The 20,888-nt window shown below is 44.0% G+C and overlaps 1 protein-coding gene across 3 annotated transcripts in view; it reads left to right on the top strand.

Annotated features, from left to right (window-relative positions):
• The window catches only part of MYO1B (myosin IB), a 678,894-nt gene extending 672,170 nt beyond the window's left edge, over positions 1–6,724 (top strand). For all 3 annotated transcript variants that reach the window (XM_069225875.1, XM_069225874.1, XM_069225873.1), the window contains one exon: positions 5,300–6,724. In XM_069225875.1, the coding sequence (XP_069081976.1) occupies positions 5,300–5,423 (124 nt within the window). In that variant the 3' untranslated portion in view covers positions 5,424–6,724. The remainder of the gene's footprint in view (positions 1–5,299) is intronic.
• The last annotated feature ends 14,164 nt before the right edge of the window (positions 6,725–20,888 follow it).

Below are 20,888 nucleotides of genomic sequence, written 5' to 3'. Positions count from 1 at the left end.
GAACTTCCCACAGGAGCTGTCTGTCAATTGATTTCCTTATGTTATACTGTAGCCTCCCAAAGTGTTCTAAAGAGAAACTTGAGCGCTAACAGTCTCACTTATGACAAAATTGTGACACAGCTGAAGCCATTCTGATTGAATCAAACTGGTTGAACTTAAAACATTTAATTTAGAGAGGCACAAACTAAGAGTGTTAATTTTGCCACAGACATTATGGTTGGTGCTGTAGAAATAAAACTTAGGACATGTTTCAAGTGAGTTCTCAAATACCTCCCTCTTCTATTTCATTCAAACATTCTGACATGCTGATTAAAACTTGCACTTTCAACGCTAGCAACAGACTGCCAATTAACTCCCTGGTAATCAACAGCTTGCAATGTTCTAATGAGCTACTAGAGTGCTAAGAGTTTAAATTCATGGCAAAAATGTGGCACATCTGAACTCCATCTTGATGGAATTGAAGTGGAAAAGTGAAAGCATTTTCTACGGAGGATACTGCAGTAAATAAGGAAATTAAGGAGCTTCCTACCAAACAAATCTTCCTCAGTGGCTACAAGAGGAAAAGAAAAGCCCAAAGGTAGTGCACACATTGCCTAAATGTAGTGCGTGGTGGGGGTTGGCCGCAGTGCCTGGCCTGTGGCAAGGCTGTGCAACCAACCCCCTATAATCACCCAACCCTGCATCGCCTTCTCCTCTGTTTCTGCCCTTCTCCTAATTTCTTGCCTTCTGTTTGTCCATTTCTGCCTGTTTCTTGCCCTCTGTTTCTGCCTTTCTGCTCATGTCTTTCCTTCTTTTTCTGCTTCTTTTACAATTTTCTGCTTGTTTCTTTTCATCTTTTGTCTGTTCATTTCTTGCAGTCTTTTTTGTGCCTCTCCATCTCTTTTTTGGCTCATTTCCTGCCTTCTTTTTATTTTTGCTGCTCCCTGCATGTGAAAGTATTTCTTCCCTCTGTCTCCCTGCCCGTTAGCAGGGGGATAGAGAAAACCTCTGCTCCGATGAACTGAGATCTTTTTGACAGATCTTACTTCAGAGGAGTGGAGTGTTTGCTGTGGCTTGGCGGCAGCAGTCAAAGCTGCCGCCAAGCCACAGCAAACAGCTTTGTCCTGGGGATGGGCATCCAGGGTCAAAGCAGAAGCCGGCCATGGAGGGGATGGCAGTCCCAAGGGCCATCAGTGGCTCCTCAAGGGGGGCTGCACACCCCCATCCAAGGAAAAGAGCCCCAGGGGGTGGTGGTCCCTGGGGCTGCTGGGGTCCAGAACAGACACCCTTTCTATTTTTTTAAATATTAGCCCCGGGGATGTAGCGGTCCCTGAGGAAGGTGTGCATAACTGTAGAATATTTGTGGGAACTTTTTTGGGAAGGTTTATCAAGCTGAGCAAAAGATACAGGCATGTAAAAACTGCCTTTTCAGTGGAAACTAGGTCCTAACTGTGTGTGTATATATGTATATATGTGTGTGTATGTGTATGTATATATATATATATATATATATATATAGGTTCAGGGTTGGTAGGAGTTTAGGAATGGGTAGATTATAGGGTGGTAAGGGTATTTTTAGGGTTTAGGGGTGGGTAAGGGCATTGGGTGGAAAGGGTATTTTTAGGGCTGGTATGGGTGGTAAGGATTTTCTTAGGGTTGAGGGGTGGGTATGGGTGGTAATGTGATTTTAGAGTTTAGGGGTGGGTAAAAGTAATGGGTGGTAAGGGTGATTTTAGTGTGTAGGGTGGATAAGGGTATTGGCTGATAAGGGTAATTTAAAAAAGGGGGTCTCCATCCAAAAATATATGATGTATAATATAATGTATATATACACACAATTTTACTTTCCTGCATGGTAAAGCCATATGCGTGGTAAATGTGGTAAAAGGCATGCTGGACTTGTGTGAGGTCCAGTTCATTTTTTATTTTTTATTTTATTTCACCTTCTGCTTTTTCTTCATCTCCAGTGGAGCTCTGTTTACTGTAGCCCTTATTAGAGTTTTTGCTTTGAGTTGTGGCTTCATGGCTTGAGAACCCAAAAAAAACATTGATGTAAACTTCAGAAATAGTCTTTGAATGTTCCTGTTCAAGATCTTGTCTTGATTGGGAAAAGCTGCCAACTGCTGGTAAACTGCAGCTCCTCCTCAAATATTACTCAGAACTATTGATGAAACTGTCTCACAATTACCCATGAATTGCATTCCTAATTCTAGAGCAGAAGCAGCTGCATGTTCATTTTGCATTTGTTTGTCCTCCTATGAGGTCGCTAATTTGAGGGTGTGCCATACATCGTAGTATAAAAACTTGCAAATATTGTTCCCTAATGGTGCGCTCCTCATCTACAAAGTGGTACCATACCAAGTGAAACACATAGTTAGCATCCTGTGCCTATCCTGGGGTGTTGTGTTAGAATAATCAGATTCTAGATGGTTTGTTTTATGAGCACTACAGAATGGAATGTTGTCACGTTTTGTGGGTGTTTTTCCCATAATGGCCTTACTAGTCTGTGGACTAATTGTCTGCCCTGCCGATGCGCTTTTGTTGTGCCGGACAAGGAACAAATGCTCCTGTAGCAGTTGTCTGATAAAATACTGGTGAAGTTGCCTATAAATGGAACTATCTGGTTTACTAAGTGATTTACTTCTGCAGTTGTAAAATTTACTATATCAGGGTATGGTGTACACCCAGCCAATAAGGGCCACAAAAGCCCCTTCATCACTCAGAGAACTAATTCTTTTATTTTCAACTTCACTAGGTAGTTGGCTACCAAACCATGCTTGATGTTACCAAGAACATACAGGATTTGTAAGTCAAAATAGGATTTATATTTAGGCAGGATGATAGCAGCTATGTATGTATGAAAGGTTCTTGTATTGGGATGTGCAATATCAAATTTAACCTGTAGTAAAGTATTTCAAAAGGTTATGCAGCATGCGCATTTACAGTGAAATGTTAAACTACCTGCCCTATTACGGAACGCTGTCAGATGTGTAACTTTTACCCTGAAATTTCCTCCTATCAAAATAGGTTGTTTCGTTATACAGCAGATGCAAAACAAGGCTTAATAACTGAAAGTCAAAACAAAACTACAATAGAAAGGAAGCAGACACACTAGTGTGAACTGCAGGAGGTAACCTAGCCAGTATTTCAAAGGGCGTCTCTGCAAATAGCATCACGAGTGTCATTCAGAACTAGTCTAGATTGCAGAAGAATGTGCCCCATACAGGGCTTTAAATTATATATTTTCTAAACGTATACAGAACACGACCCAGGACCCTTTTTAGACCTCCTTGCATTAAGGACTTTGTCATCGTACCAAACCGAAAGAGAGAAACAGTTACACTGTAGCCAGTATGCAACCACTCACCACTATTTGAGTGATATTTGTTTTCGGTATCAATCAAGCCTATGAGATATCACAGGGATAATTAGTGAAATTCAAACTCTTTCACTTACATACATTCTGTAGAACTATGCTTATCCTCTTAACAATAAATAAGTGAATGTATCAGCTTCCATTAAATCTTGTTCATTATTTAAAATACTTCTGGGAACCGAGAATTCAGTTCATACAGAATAGCATGATTCACGCAGACTTTACTATCAGGTTACAGTGAATAGGGACATGAGTTAACATGAATTTTATATTTCACCAACATACATATATATTTTCTCGCTTTGGTCACCACCTAACCCTTGAAGATGTGCTGCGTGCTCTACGGATGGAGTGTGATCTAGTCCATATTACAAGAAGATTCTGTTATGTTATCAAAAGAAGATACCACACACTCCATGTGTAGTCTTTTGGAAATATTGCTGCATGCAAAAGTGCAAGCACAGCAATACAAAATGTCACAACTTTTCTGACACATTTCGGCTTCAAAGGCCTTGATCACGGATACATCTTTGTGCTCTAATTCCCTTATGAAAGCACTCAAGTATAAACCTAGAAAGGGCACCCAGCAACAACCTTGATCCAATACCTTGAATGAATGAGCAATGCCATCTTGGAAAATATACTTGTTACTTGCTATGGACCTGCCTTAAATTTATAAACAATCAAAACTTGAGTTTAAAAGGAATGATATAAAAAATACAACATGAGCTACCTCCTCTTGTGGTACTTTCTTTAATCATAAGGGGAATGGCCAATTGTTTTCAGTAAACAATTATTGTGTTGACAAAGCTTGTTATTATGGGCTTAACACCTACATCATAAGTAGAGCAAAACCTAAGAAAAAAACAAAAGACATCGGAGTGTATAGAAGGCTCTACATACCATTTGTTTCTTTGTCTATTAAAGGTTGGTTGGCAAGAAAATCTTCATTATAGCTCTCCTTTTATTTCTGTGACCTGGGAAAACAGAACGGTCTGTACTGAAGCCTCCAGTACCACCACTGTAAACGTGCATATATACAAAAAGAGGACCATATTAAAGGCAAGAGATACTTTTATATACAGTTAGTCTTTTTTCTGCAAATAAAAAAGATGCCCAGTCCCAGAAACACTAATCCCAAACACATGGAAGGGAGCCAGCAGGAGTGGAATGAGGAGCCACTATTTGGAAATAAGTCCCTCATACAGTTGAATACGAGCAATAGGAGTTGGAGGAGGAGGAAAGATACATCCGAACAACTAATAGTATCAGATGTGAAAGAAATACCCCCTAAGCTGATAAATTCAGAAGCCAGAGGCCAATAGGTCAAAAAAGCCAATGGTTTAAGGGGGTGGGAATCCAAAGTACACTAGAAATATACTATTAGCGTAATGTCTTATTTGACAGCTGAACTGTGCACCATGGGCTAAAAGTGGTAGAAAGTTTACTGGACAAACTAGGAACAAATCTATACTGTGAGCTATTACATGGACTAAAAATATTAAACTGTTCTTTTCATTGTGATGAGTGAGTTTCCTGTATCCCTTGTAAGGTCTTAGGACGCACATTACTTGAAGTGGTGTAAAACATCTATATCTCCACAGTGCTTTTTATGCTTTGGTGAGAAGTGCATCAACTTGAAGCTCATTTGCTTTGTTTGAGAAGAGGTGACATCCCAACTTCTTTTCAGGCACAAACAGGATTTGAATTGATTTGTCTGGTGGATTAGCATTTCGGTATTTCAAAGTCGGTTGACCTCGAAATCTGGGATGTAGTTGTAGCCTAGGAAAAGAACATGTGGAAGTATGTATTTTACTTGCATGTATCAGACATCAGTAGCATAAAAAATTCCCAAATCTTAAACCCTTTCATCAACAAATGATACTTACATGAAATGTGTTCTTGTTTTGATTTTTATTTTTTTTTTGTTCTGTTGTCTTTTAGTTTCATCGTCCAGTTCAAGCAGGGGGATGTTTGTGTCAAATTTGTACAAGGAAACCAGAAGAATGGCAACATTCCAACTTGCAAGCGGAAAAACAACCGGCTTTTGGAAGTTGCAGTGCCTTAACTGACATATTTTTTTATCATTCCAGGACTCATTTATCTGCATAAGTGCAACAACAGAAATGTTTTTTAATTGGTTTTATTTTGGGGAGCCAATTGCAGGTGACATAACAAAACCCTTAGCCAAATGTTACAGTTGCGAATTGACTTTTTAATATCTCATGTTTTATTGTTTGAATCGGTTTACCTTTTAACCACTGATGTGCTGCACAGTAACATATTTTATAGTCTGGCAAAAGCCATTTTTATTTTCATTCCTATTCACTACATTATTCCAAAAAAACCTTTGATTGCTGAAGGATTTTCGTTGTTAAACTGGCTAGAAACACAACGGTACATAATGGAAGTGGAGGGCATTTAAAAGTATGTGAACCCAAAGTTGCCTTTATAACATTTGTATAGTTATCTCATACAAATGTGGTGCCATAACTCTTGAGTTTTGCCAAAGCAGAAACGTGGATTAAAATGAGTCCCTATGGTATTCTTATTGCCTTTTAAGGCATTTGCAGTTGCATATATTGCTTGTACCTTTTGACAGGATCAACCGTATCAGCACAGCAGTGATCTGACTGTACAGTTAGTTTGGGCACATGATTTTTATAATTATTTGACGGAAACAGCATAAGGCTTCAAACGCACCTTCAAATTAGGAATTTTGCATTGTCTGTAGTGAAGGACAATCTTTTTATAATTTTGATAAGTTGGCTGCATTGTCAGGTAGAACTCACTTAAAGTGGTGTGCTTCAGTTGATATGTTACAAAGTTTATTTGCCCTTGCAAGAAGTTTAGATATCAGTCATGTTACTGGTTTCCATAAATTATGCAGGTATTTAAGCAATCCCTTAGTTAGAGCTGTTAAAACACTGAGGAATGTCCTGTCCAATGTGCAGTCAGTCCTATAGAACGAATTGTTGGTTATTTATGTTATACATTATTAGGACTTTTGTAAAAGAACTTACTGGTACTTTTCAAATTTAATGTAGCAGGTACATGCAAGTGTTATTGATTTGAAGGTGGTATCAGTTGCACACTACACGTCAGGGTATGGAAATACTTGCAATACAGCAGTGTCTACATTTTGAAGGCTGACGAACTGTACATAAAATGTGTCATGATGTATGTTAAATTCTGTGCTATTTGGTGCGTGGATATTATAACCATATTTTTGTACTTAAAACTGTTATTATATTAGCTGTGTACTTGATGTAACTTTGACGCACAACAAGTTGCATAAAAACTGCAAAGTTGAGAAACCATGTAATAGACTGCAATGTATGGTGTATAAACCAGAAAGACAATTGAAAACCATTGTCTTGTGGAATTTTCCTTTGCACATGTGAAACTAAAGTTATTGGCGAGTTTGCCAGCTAGTAAACTTTGAAAGTGGTCCAGCAAAAGTAACCACCATGAACTGTAGTGGGAGAGCCTGACCTACCTTAGAAAATGTTGAAAAATATGGCCTAATTGTGGATTTCAATTCACCATTTTCAAATAACGTCACTAAAATAAAGTGCCTAAAATACTAGGATTGCAGGCACTACTGAAGGGATTCACCCTTAAAAATACTTGAAAAAATGTTAGCAAAACGTTTTACATCATAGCCTAATTTCCCTAGTGAGTGTACGTGTGTGCATGCATGTATAACAATGTATCTGTGTTTGTAGTCATTCTTCGTGTGTACTTTTATTTTCCTTTTATTTTCCCACACTGCTTCCATGTAGATTCTCAGTTGTATCTTGTTAGAAATGTGGTCTCTGGTTGGCAGTCAGTTTGTACTCTGTCCAAGCAGGGACCCTAGACATGGGAAGGGAGATACATACTTAGGATCACTCCTGCTCACCCCCTTGGTAGCTTGGTACAAGCAGGCTTATCTCAGATGCAACGTGTAAATTAGTTGCACGTTCACACACAGTAACACAGTAAAAACACCACAAAAGGACTCAACACCAATTTAGAACAATAGCCAATATTTATCTAAATCAAACAAGACAAATATGACAAAAATCCAACATGTACAAGCAAAGTTATGAATTTTCAACGATTAATCTTCAATATAGTGCTTAGAAACACAAATGCTTGAATTTGGTGATATCACTGCATCATGACAGAGTTGTTCCTGACAATCCAATGCCATCGGTACCGGTCAAGGAGTGGCACGGACCCCCAGGTTCAGTACTTTGTGAAAATGCAGAAAGAAGCTGGTGCTCCGAGTTGCGGATCGAGGCGTTGCTGGATCCAATGTAGCATCGGTTCCTGGGCTGCACAGCAGAGGAGCGGAGGCCTCTGTGCAAGGTGTTGGGTCCTTGCTGCAGAGCTGTGGAGATGAGGCATGTTGAGGCAAAGTGTTGGTTCATTACACTTCCGGCGGGGTTGATGTCTGGTGGTCAAGACGTGGTTGGGTAAGCTTGGGGTCACAGTCACGCCAGGAGGCTGCAGTGGCCGCGGTGGAGTCGGGTGTCATGGACACCAGTGAAACAGCACTTCGTATCTCATGAAATCGTGGACTTCAGCGAGGCTGCTGTGGCTTCGGACCTGCAGGGTCAGTTTGGGTCATCGCACTCCACCGGGGACCATGGTTTCAGTTGCAGGTGGTGTCGGTGGGATCCAGCAGTAGCATCAATCTGCTCATTGTCTGAAGTCGATGCACTTGGTTTTTCTTGGTTTTTCAGCAGCTTCTCCTTTCTGGGGCTCAGGGACTGGATAGGGCACCACTTGGCAGATAGGTAACTCAACAGAGTGTTCAGAAACTGGCAGAGGAAGTCTTTGATGGCCCTTCAAAACAGGAGGCAAGCTCAGTCCAAGACCTTGGAGACACTTCACAAGCAGAAATATACCACAAAGCCCAGTCTTTGTCCTCTTCCAGGCAGAAGCAGCAACTGCAGGTCAACCGAGCAAAGCACAGTCACAGGCAAAGGAACAGTACTCCTCCTCCAGCTATTCCACTCTTCTCCTTGGTAGAGGTTCCTCTTGGTTCCAGAAATAATCTGAAAATCTGGGGTTTTGGGTCCACTACTTATACCCTTTTCTGTCTTTGACTTTTAAAGGAAAGTCTCTGTTGTTCACAAGATCCTGTCTTACAGAGGCCTGGCCCCAGACACACACCAGGGGGTTGGAGACTGCATTGTATGAGGACAGGCACAGCCCTTTCAGGTTTGTCAGATCCTCCCTCCCCACTCTAGCCCAGGAAACTCATCAGGATATGCAGAACACCCCTCTGCTCCCTTTGTGTCACTGTCTAGAGGGAAATCACAAACAGCCCAACTGTCAGTCTGACCCAAACGTGGATTCCACAAGCAACCATAGGCACAGAATGATTAAGCAAAAAAAATGCCCACTTTCTAAAAGTGGCATTTTCAATCTAAAAGTCAACTTTACCAAAATATGTATTTTTAAAGTGTGAGTTCAGACTCCAAACTCCACCCCACTGGCTGCTCCCAATGGGAAACTACACTTAAGATATTTAAAGGCAGTCCCTATGAGAGAGATGAGCCTTGCAACAGTCCTGAATTTAGCAGTATTTCACTGTTAGTACATGTAACACACAACAGTACATGTCCTACCGTTTACCTGCACTGCACCCTATCCATTGGGCTACCTAGGGTCTACCTTAGGGGTGCCTTACATGTCCAAAAAGGGAAGGGTTAGGCCTGGCAAGTGGTTAAACTTGCCTGGTCAAATTGGCAGATTAAAACTGTACACACAGACACTGTAGTGGCAGGTCTGAGCCATGTTTACAGGGCTACTTCTGGGTGGCAAAATCAGTACTGTATACCCACTGGGAGCATTTGATATACAGGCCCTGGGCACCTCTAGTGCACTTTACTAGGGACTTACTAGTAAATCAAATATGCCAATCATGGATAAACCAATTACCAATACAATTTAGACAGAGAGCATATGCACTTTAGCACTGGTTAGTAGTGGTAAAGTGCCCAGAGTCCTACAGCCGACAAAAACTGGTCAGATAAAATAGAAGAAAGAAAGCAAAAGTTTGGGGCTGAGCTTGAAAAAAGGGCCGGGTCCAACATATATCATGGCTGACAATCTAGCTAGAAGGATGCTGTTGGAGAAATAAGGCATACAGATTTTGCAATAGTGAATTCAGATATTCGAGTTGTACTTAAAATTAAGGAGATTATACAGGCTATGGATACATTCAGATAACAGACATTTTACAGGTCCAGACAACAGCATAAACATTTAGATACATCTTCCACACTCTATCCTCAAGTAGCAGTACTGATGTTAAAAATAATTTTGCTCATGGAGATGCTCAAAAACCTCCAATACGACATCTTTCGGCTCCAAGGACATTACTTTGGCAATAAGTGCCTCCAACCAAACCTTGATTTATAACTTGGATATCTGATAGAGACTTCTAGTTGCATATTCCTTACCTTAGAATTTTTCCCCAGGTGTCAGACTGGATCTGGAGATTTTTTCTTTGAGCAATACCCTTGCGTGTTAGTTGCGTTGGTCGACTCTCCGGGTGGTGTTGGCGTTGAAGTCGCCGTGATGATGTCGGGAGTAGTACATAGACGCCACCTCAGCGCAGTGACGTTGGTTCTTTTCTTTCCCCACCATGGACTAATTCAAACCTTACGAGGACTGTTGCTGCATTATGTTGGTGATGGGGCTGCATCGGGTCTGTTTGTGATGCCTAGAGCGTTACCACGAGTCAGAGTCATGCTCCGAGTGCCGGGCTATGCACCCGAATGCCTTGAGGGAGCGTTCCCTCAAACTTATGGCATCCTGGCGTTCAACTCCTCATAGGTCCTGGTCTTGCTTGAGGGGAAGGTCTTAACACCTGTCGCAGAGCCACCACCACTAGTCTTCCTCGAAATCTTCGGGTCAAGGTAAGAAGTGGAAGAAATCCCATCATCCTTCGACTTCACCCTGTCACTCAGCTGATGTAACACGGGAGGAGCGTCAACACTCAAGGCATCTATCCTCGGAGCCTGCTTTTGGGTCCGCTTTGTACCTCCCAAGTGTCAGGGAGCCGGGTCGACCCCTGCCCAGTTAAAGGAATTCCATGAGGCCATGGGCCTCCTTTTTGGGCAGTCTGACCCCGTTATGGCGCCCTTGGGCCCAAGGGTTTTGGTTGGAGGGCCTTTGTGTTCTGAGCAGGCAGCTCCAGCCACCGAAGTCCCCTCCGGATCCACACCAACACGGTCATACCATCGAGACCTTCCCTGGAGCCAGTTCGATTGTTGATGCTTCCGGCTTTGGTGGTGCCCTCCACCGACATTGACCCGATCCTGATCCCTGACGACTCAGAATGGCCGACGCTGCCTTCTTCAATGGGGCCTATTCACCCCAGGTTGGATACTGACCCTTATTATTATGGGTTCGAATTTGGGGAAGGATTGGAGGGGTCCCTGGACCATTATGAATACCAGGATGACACTAACATGAACTGGGCACATGAGTTGGGGCAAGGCCAATGGGCTGGAGTCCTCTCCAGACGATGGCATGTGGTCTCCTCCTACCGTGGCTACGGTGGATGGAGCTACTTACTCCATGGTGGTCAGTAAGGGTGGCTGAGGTCCTCTGCCTTGATCTGACTACTGCTCAGGTCAGGTCTAATCTCCTGATGGAGATGCTTCAACTAGGGTCTCTCACCTCTAAGCCTCTTCTTCCCTTCAATGAAGCCCTCATCGGTGTCCTTTTGGGTACTTGGTCCAGACCCAACACACGGACTCCTGTGAACAGAACAATCGCATGCTGCCAACAGCCTGCTCCACACAACCCTAAATTCCTGTCTCCCATGCCTGAGAGCCTAGTTATCCGGGCATCCTCATCCTCTGGCGAATTCCCTTTTGCACCTCTGAATAGGGAATCAAAAAGGCTGGAACAATTTGAAAGATGTTTTCTTCCTGCAGTCTAGTGCTGCGGTCAGTGAACACTGCATGCCTTTTGGGCCATTATACTCACTCTCTGTGGGATGCAGTCACGCAGGTTCTGCCGCAGATACCAAAGGAGGCCCGTGCTTTTCTCTCCCAAGCTGTCACTGATTTGAGAGACGCGGCAAAGTTCACTATTCGATGTGGGCTGGAAACAACCGACTCTCTGGGTAGATCGGTTGCAACGACTGTGGCCTTGAGGCACCACACCTGGTTACGTACATCTGGTTTCTCAGGGGATGTCCAAAAGACTATTATGGACGTGCCACTTTGATGGCTTCTGTCTCTTTGGAGACAGGGCGGACTCTGCGCTGGAGAGGTTCAAGGACTCCTGGGCGGCGGCTCGGTCTCTTGGCTTTTCCACTGCCCATCGTTCCCAACAGTCTGACTTTCTCCACTTTTGTGGCCACATAAAGGGCTCCCTGTCACGTCCCTTTCCCAACCACCGTGCTGCCCATGCTAGTCAGACGCTGCGTAGCCGTGGAATCTCACGTGGTCATGTGAAAGGATACCAGAGGCCTGCCCAGTCCTCCCCTGCCTCTGCTGCAGCCTCCAAACCCTCCTAGTCCGTCCCCTCACTCTGGTCCAGTTGGTGGCAGGATTCGCTTTCACCTCCCCCACTGGGATTCCATCCCCATGGACAGGTGGGTTTTTCAGAGCGTTCGAAGGGGCTACTCCCTCCCTTTTGTGTCTGCCCCACCAGCCATGCCTCCATCATTCAGCCGTATACTGGAAGATCATTTGTTGCTTCTCTGCCAGGAAGTTGCCGCTCTCTTGGCCAAGGGAGCCATAGAGAGAGTCCCTGAGCCAGAAGTAAGTCGTGGTTGTTATTCTCACTACTTTCTGGCACCCAAAAACGACAAAGGCTCATGTCCTATCCCAGACCATCGGGCCCTCAATTTCTTCCCCAAGAAGGAGAAATTAAAAATGCTTACCCTGGCTCAGGTCCTGTCTGCCGTGGACTGGATGGTCACGTTGGACTTGTAGGACGCTTATTTCCATATTCCCATCCCTTCCCGAAAAGCAAGTCAAGGATATTCAGACTATGATTCCGATCTTTCAGCCTCTATCTTGGGTTTTGGGGAGACTGACTCTGAGGCTGCTGGGCCTCACGGCCTCTCGGATCCTGCTAGTGACACATGCCAGATGGCATATGCAGGTTCTGCAATGGGACTTGAAGTTCCAGTGGGCACAGCATCAGGGAAATCTCTCCGACATGGTCCAGATCTTGGAGGGGACGCGAAAGACCTGCAGTGGTGGCTTTCAAATCGCCATTAGGTCAACGGCAGATTCTTCTCCCTTCCCCAACCAGATCTGTCCATAGTGACGGAAGCATCAGTTCTGGGAAAGGGCGGCCACATGGGAGAGGCGGAGATCAGAGGCCTCTGGTCTCCGGCAGAGTCTGGGCTCCATATAAATCTTCTGTCGCTCCGGGCAATCAGGCTTGCGTTTAAAGCATTTCTTTCCTCTCTCAAAGGGAAAATAGTGTGTGTGTTCATGGACAACACTGCCACCATGTGGTACTGCAACAAACAGGGCGGAGTAGGGTCCTGGACCCTTTGCAAAGAGGCACTGCGCCTCTGGACATGGCTGGCACACCAGGACATCACCCTGGTGGTTAAACATCTGGTGGGCTCTATGAACGCCAGAGCAGACAAACTCATCCGTCGATGCATAGCCGATCACGAATGGGGTCTCCATTTGGAAGTGGCGCAAGGTCTCTTTCAGCAGTGTGGAGTGCCTTGGTTAGATCTGTTCACCTCCGAAGAGAAAGCGCAATCTCAGCTGTTTTACGTGTTGGAGTCTCCAAGGCAGCAATCGCTCCGAGATGCTTTTCTTCTCGACTGGAACTCCAGCCTCCTTTCCACCTTTACCACTTCTGTCCAGGGTTCTCAAGAAGATCAAAAACGTCCGGGCCCAAGAAATCTTGGTAGCTCCGGACTGGGCATGGAGAGTATGGTATCCAGAGCTATTGAGCATGGCCACCTATCCTCGACTCAGACTACCCTTTCTGGAGGATCTTCTGTCGCAGCAACAGGGGACGGTTCTCCACCTGAACCTGTCCAATCTCTGCCTTAATGCTTGGAAATTTAGCGGCAGAAGTTGACGGCTTATGACCTTCCACCCGAAGTCTGTGATATAATCTTGGCTGACAAGGGGTCCCTCCAGCAAAACTGTATACACCTGTTGTTGCCATACATTTTTGGCATGGTGCGCCAACTCTCTGCTTCTCTTTCTGAGGTTCTTTTGTTCATTCTTTCTGTGGCCCAGCAGGGCTCTGTTTTGGGAAGCCTCAAGGGCTATTTGTCGGCTATCTCAACATTTCTTAGGGTGCCTGATCAGCTTTCACTCTTTAAGTTCCTATTGTTAAAAGATTACTTAAGGGCCTCACCCATTTGTTTCCTCCCACTCCGTTTATCATGCCTCAGTGGGACCTCAAGCTTGTCCTTACTTACTTAATGTGTGCTCCTTTGAGCCGATGCACAATTGTCCTTATGGCTCCTTACTTTCAAAACTGTTTTTCTTGTTGCCATCACTTCTGCTCGCAGAGTGAGTGAGCTTCAGGCTCTGTCTTCTGAGCTCCCACTTTTGTCTGGGCACCCTGACAAAGTGGTATTACGCACTAAGGCTTGCTTCCTTCCCAAAGTCGTTACACCTTTTCATGTAGGCCAGTCCATCACTTTGCCTCCTTTTTGCACACCTCCTCATCCTTGGATGGAGAGATTCCACAGGCTGGATCCAAAAAGTGTTGGCATTCTATCTTAATCATACTAAAAATATCCTGGTCGGCTATCAACTCTTTGTTGGATATGTGGGTGTGAAGATACCATCTCACAAGGGGTACTTCTTTGCTTCAAAATGTGCTATGCTTTGGCAAAGAAACAACCTCCTGAGGGCTTGCATGCTCGTTCCACCAGAGCAACTGCTGCTTCCTCTGAGTTAGCACACGGAGTTCCTGTCCTGGATATCTACTAAGCAGCTACGTGGGCATCCTTGCACACATTTACTAAACATTACTGCCATGACAGTCATGTCCGTAGGGACAGCTACTTTGGTCGTTCGGTCCTGCAGGACTTTCTAGTATGATCATGGTTCGCAGCCCACCTCAGAGGATGGCATTGCTTGGGTATCTATTCTACGGTAAGGAATCTGCAACTAGAAGTCTCTATCAGATGCACAAGTTACTTACCTTTGGTAACGATACATCTGGTAGAGACGTATTCTAGTTGCAGATTCCTTACCGATCCTCCCTGCTTGTGGACTGATTTCTAGGGACAGGGCTTCCCCATTCAGGGCTTCCCCATTCAGGGCCTTAGCTCTGGCACACCAAATTCACTGTTCTTTGTGGCTCTGCACTTTGGCATGGAAAGTCATGAAAAGAAACTGACGTCTCTGTGCTGAGGTGGCGTCTATGTACTACTCCCAACATCGTCATGGTGACTACGATGCCAACGACGCCTGCGGAGTCAACCAACGCCACTTAACAATGTGCAAGGGTATTGCTTGAAGAAAAAATCTCCAGATCCAGTCTGACACCTGGGGGAAAAATTCTAAGGTAAGGAATCTGCAACTTAAATATGTCTCTATCAGAGATAGCGTTAACAAAGTTAAGTAACTTGTACAGCCGGTTTAAATCTGTTATGGTATTTAAATATTGTTGTCCCCAAACATCATTTTGACATTATATGAATATACCCGCATATTGCTCCTAAATATCAGTGGTTTTGAATACATAAATTTAACCCTTCAAATAAAAGCATATATATTTCAGAAAATACTTGGTATCCTCCTACGCCAGCATTTTTTAAAGATCCAAGTTTTGATCCCTAAAAAAGTTTGTCAGTTTCTTTAAGTACTCACATGTACCACAGTAAAAGCAGCATATTATTTGTATCACAAACCTTGGGTTCCTAATGTATACTAAAAAGTTCCCACCTTGTGCCAAGGGTGGCAACTGTATTGCCATTGCTACTCTAAAGTGCCAAGAATGAGCTTCATAACACCACAGATGGCCATAATGCACGAAGCTCTTACTAACTTCCATTTAGGGCAAAGTCCTTGCGTCCCCCCTAATTGTCTCATTGATGTCCCTAATATGTCAGAATTACTTAAGTTTGTCAGGGGTAGGCTAAGTCCACCCTTAGGTACTTGGAGGCTGTGAGGATTTACTCCTGTGTTTAGGCACAGTGGAACACTGCATACATGCTACAACACACACACACACTCAGGTAGTATTGATGGAACACATTATTTCGTCTTTTAGTAATTCCGGGGACGAAAATAGCAGGTATTAATCTGGACAGCGCTTAGTGAGGGCTTAATGAGAAGGAATTCTATAAAGAGTGAATAGTAATCGCTCTCCCAAGAGTTATTCCAGATAACGTTGATAGGTGCTGCTCATTATACTAAATAGCAGTGAATGAAAGGAGAAGTTGCATTCACAAGATTGGTATCGTTACAGAAATTGAAATTTTCTAGTAAGCTTCACATTGGCCATTCGGTGTGTAGCTAAACCGAAATATTTTGCGGGATTTGAAAATCTGAACTATGCACTTTCCGTGGTTCATTATATTGTGAGAATCTACGTCACCAAAATCGTGCATTCCATTTGTTTAAAATAGGGAATTTTACAATGAGAACATATTCTGATATTCCCCTAAAATCATTGCACAAGGTGAAGTAAATGTTGGTGACGACTTAAAATTTCCATTCAGTTTTGAGCATCACCTATCCTCAAAGACATTGCATTTCCTGAGAGGAGAAGCTTGCGTAATTCAGTTTTTTCACATTGTTTGCTCCTTCGACTACCGCCACGTCTCACTTAAAGGGACCATCCCACAAATTATGCTGTAATGGATCTCAGAACCCCAGCATATCCCATCAAGCAAAGTTCTTGGTGATTGTTAATGATGTCAGACTAAGCAAATAGAACTGAATGTTTTTGTTTTCACTGCATGGCCATTTTAAGGTTGGTTTTGAATGGCTGTATCCTTATTGTATTGGTAGAAGATTTTAACTTTGAACCATGCATGTTAGATTCCAAGGAGGTCTGTGGTATTACCAAGAACGATGGAGAGGTGATCACACATTTTCTTCATGATGCACATGGAGACTAATTTAATTATTTGATTATGAAGGGAAACATGGGCCTTGTTAACGAAATATGTACCACCCAAAACAGTATCCTACCAACATTTGTGGGAAATGGCCATATGAACTACTTTGATTTTATTGTGGTATCAAAGAATGTCAAACCATTTTCACATAATTATCAGGCTCTCCCTGCTTGTATGAGTGACCACAATCTGCTGGATATGAACTTGAAACGGGTACACAACTGCAAAGCTGACAGTAGCGTGTCAGGGTCTAGCGTGGGGAACAAGAATCGATTAACCCTCAAGTAAGATAGAATAGACACTGATATATTCTTGTCTAATCTATTGAGGTCACATGGGGATCTCATAGACATTTGTTTAAATGATACTGTAGAGGAGAGTGAAGTCATTTCAACCTTTTCAGTACTTTTAATTAATATTATGGAGGCTTTACTGCGGTGACCGGGTGATCAACTAAGGAGCGGTAAAGGGTGGTTTCGATTCATAATGCACTAAAAGAGCTTTAAAATAGTTCTGAGAGTTGCAGAAATTGTCAAAATATTTAGGTCAGCACACAAAAACATCCTAGGGAAGCATAAAAAGTAATTCAGGCAGAGGCATGGGAAGCTCTCTCCGAAGCAAACATGCAGGTGAATAGCTCTGCCTTCTGGAAAGCTATTAATGCCCGTTCTTTAGAGAGCATGTAGGTCCAACAGTAAATACAGTACGATTCCTCCGGAGGAATGAGTCAAACACTTTTCAGCTACATATTGGGTGAGTGAAGAAAAGAAAGTCAATACCTGCAGGGCAACACATAAGGGGAGGATGAGTTTCCACATTTTCCACTCGAGTGGGATGTAGGAGAGGTCAGTAGTGCCATAAAGAATTGTAGAAAAAAGGAAAGGACCAGGCCTGACAGCATACCTTTAGATAGGCTCTTAAAATATATGGATTTCTGGGCATCACTGGTTACCAACGTTTTGAAAGCTGTGGCTAAATGTGTTCCTCTTTTTGCTTGGAACCGGTCCATGATAGTTCCGAATAATAAAAAAAAAAAAAAGGAAATAAATGTGATCCAAGCTGTTACAGGCTGATTTATTTACTTGAGTCCACTCTTAAGGTTGGAGGAAGGGTACTTTTGTCTAGATTAGAATGCTGGGCAGAAGGTAAGAGTATTATGTTTGACCCTAAACCGTGTAAACAAATACACGTCCACAAAAAAAAAAGCATTGTTTTATATGGCTTTCATAGACCTATCGTGCATGTCCAACTCCATTACTCTCTCCAAGCTGTGGGGCGTAATACCTGTGTGTAGAGGCACTGATAATTTAATTTTGCTTCAGTTATATAAAGACACTGTACAAGTAGTATGCTATGGCAGTAACAGTGAGTGTAGTCTTACAAAGGTGTGTAGAGGAGTGAGACAGAGATGTAGCCTGGCCTCATTCTTTTTTACATTATACAGCAATACCATTGAAAACTTATCTGGTGGAAAGAGCACGTGATCTGCCACAAGTGGGATCACGACCAGTGCCTATTCTGTTTTATACAGATGACACTGTCCTGATGGCAGGCACAAGAAGGGCGTTGTGGCCAGGGTGTGTTATGGTGTGGGTATGTGGGCGTATACTAGTGTTGAAACCATTCAGCATGTGGAAAATAACTGCGTAAAAAGATGTTGGCTGTTCCCTCTAGCTGTGCAATTTACGTATGTCATGATGAACTTAGTATTCCATATATTGAGGACAGAATGTATTCGGCATCTTTGTTATTGTGGCGTGCTGTGTGGGCGAAGCCTGCAGTGGCTTTGCACAGGCTGTTCATCCTTGAATGTCTGTCCTTGATGCTGACAAATCAAATCTCTTGGACCAATTTTATTAGAAGTTTGTGTGTGGCTATAGGGATTGCTAAATGCTTCAGTGACCCAGAACCCACGGGAGGACTGAGTAAAAAAGGTTTTACGACGTTGATCACTGATTTCAGATCAGAAGGAAGGGCGGATAAAGAATAAAAGAAGAAAACAGTCCTAGCGCATGCCCTGTTGACCCAGCCTGGTGCTCAAGCATCCATTACTATGGTCCTGAATACACATAATAGATTTTTATTGGCCACATTTTGTGTAAATGTTGTACACCGTCTTCATTAGGACATACTTACAGTGACACCAATCATTAGTGTAAAAAGTCATTTATTTAGGACAGGATTTAAACATAAATATCATTTAACTTTCAATGTATACCCCAACATTAACGAACCCCAACTCTTCAAGATTTCCTTGATCATCTTTCTCTCTTCCAAAACCTCTCTTCGCTTCTCCTCCCCTAGACACTCCCCTATTCCTTTCATGCCCTACTTGCTTCGTTCCCCTCCCCCCCCCCAACTCTGATTATTCACCTCCTTGTTTTTCCCCTTGGAAGGGTAGTCAAGCCCGCATCTGGCTCTCCACCCTCCCCCATCTTCTTCCTTACCCTATAATGCCACCTGCCCTAACTGACTCTCAACCACCCTCCTTCTATCCCTTTTCCCAATAACCCTTTAATGTCGCCATCCCCTCCCCTAAATCTTCCTATCTTGCCGGGTGGGTGGGCCGTCAAAACATCTGCTCCCTCCTAACGTCGGCGCGGAAAGAGGCCGACCACCCCCCCCTTTTAACTTGTACCTAACACCCACCCCCACTTACCTGTGGCCAATCAGACTGCCCTGCGCCACTTCCTGTCCTTCCCGAACGTGCCCGCGGAGAGACTAGAGCGAGTCTCTCTCTCTCCGCGGGCCCCTTCATCGGGACATACTTACAGTGACACCAACCATGCACAGGCGGAATAAATGCACCTCGTACTCATCCGTACAGCATACTGGCAACACATGTAATAGTTCAAGAAGTAGTTCAAAAGTAATGGGCTCCCTGGCTGGGTTACCTGCACTGGCCCTAACCCTACCCCAACCTTTCCACATCCTACCCAGCGAATCATTACGCGCTGGATCGGAACCAAAGAAAAGTTTCCCATAAAATGAAACCCCAGCTAGTTTTCCTCCGATTGTTGCTGGAGATAAACCCTCCTCAATCAGAAAAAGCACAAAATGCAAAGCGCATGCCTCAAGGTCCTGTGGTCCTTGTGACCAAAAATTGGCCAAAAATAACTCAAAAGATTGAAACTCCAACCATGCAAGCCTGTAACTTTGCCGAGTGGATACCGCTAAAGACATCTCCACCAGCCCTGTGATCATCATGGCCCCCACTCCCAAATGTCTGCCGGGACCGCAGTCTTGTTCCATTCTGCTCCTGGTGCCAACTCGCTAAAGCGTTGCCACTGTGAACGAGACAGGGAATCTGCAATCTCATTGTAAACCCTGGGTATGTGTGCAGCTTTGAAAATAACATTTAAAGATAAACAACGTAGCATAAACTGGCGCAATAAGCGCAGCACTCCGAGATCCCTTGCCCGCTGTCTGTTGACTAACTCAACGACTGTCATGTGGTCCACTTGAAAAACCACTGTCCTGTTCGCCAGTTCCTGCCCCCAAACTGCCAGTGCCACTAGGAGTAGGAAGAGCTCGAGAAAACCAATACTCCTCCCTTGCTGCAGCCATTGCAGGGGCCATGTTTCAGCACACCACCTCCCATCCCAGTAAAGTCTGAAGCCTGAAGTTCCCGCTGCATCGGAAAATATTTGAACTTGCCACACCGTGTCAGTGTCACAGAAAGCCGTGGTTACCCCATTGAAATCTTTCAGAAAGGCTTCCCACACCTTAATGTCTTCTCTCAGAGCCAGTGAGACCTGTATAATGTGGTGTGGTAGTACTGCTCCTGACATGGATAACCCCAATCGCCTACAGAAAGTCCTACCTCTCCTCATGACCCTGCACGCAAAATTAAGCTACCCCAACAACTTTTGAGGCATTCGCAAATCCATCTTGCGAAGCACTCGCACCATGGCTGGAAACTCCAGTATCTCCGTTACTTTTTCCGCTGGCAATCTGGCCACCAGCGTGTTTGCGTCCAATTCAATGCCCAAAAAGGTTAAGACTGACAATGGCCCTTCTGTCTTTTCCAGAGCCAAAGGTACTCCTGTCTGCTGAGCTACCCTCTGAAAGGCTGCCAACGCCCGCCCGCAGTCCCCAGGTGTGGCTATCCCTACAAATAGAAAATCATCCAGATAGTGAGTCACCATCCGGTGGCCACTCATCCTGATAAAAACCCACTGTAAGAAGGTACTGAAAGTTTCAAAAAGTGCGCTTGAGATTGCACAGCCCATGGGTAATACCCGGTCCACATAAATGGCTACATCCAGCTGCATACCCAGAAGGTCAAAATCTGCTGGATGTATGGGTAATAACCTAAAGGCCGATTGTATGTCGCATTTTGCCATCTCTGCACTTCTCCCACACCTTAAGACTAACCTAACGGCATCATCCACCGAGGCGTAAACCACTTTGGTGTCCTCATGGGTGATAAAATCATTGACAGACGCT

The sequence above is a fragment of the Pleurodeles waltl genome, chromosome 3_1, assembly GCF_031143425.1.
Source record: "Pleurodeles waltl isolate 20211129_DDA chromosome 3_1, aPleWal1.hap1.20221129, whole genome shotgun sequence".
Taxonomy (NCBI): Eukaryota; Metazoa; Chordata; class Amphibia; order Caudata; family Salamandridae; genus Pleurodeles; species Pleurodeles waltl.
Note: the sequence above shows the minus strand (reverse complement) of the source record. Positions and strands in the feature narration are given on the sequence as shown.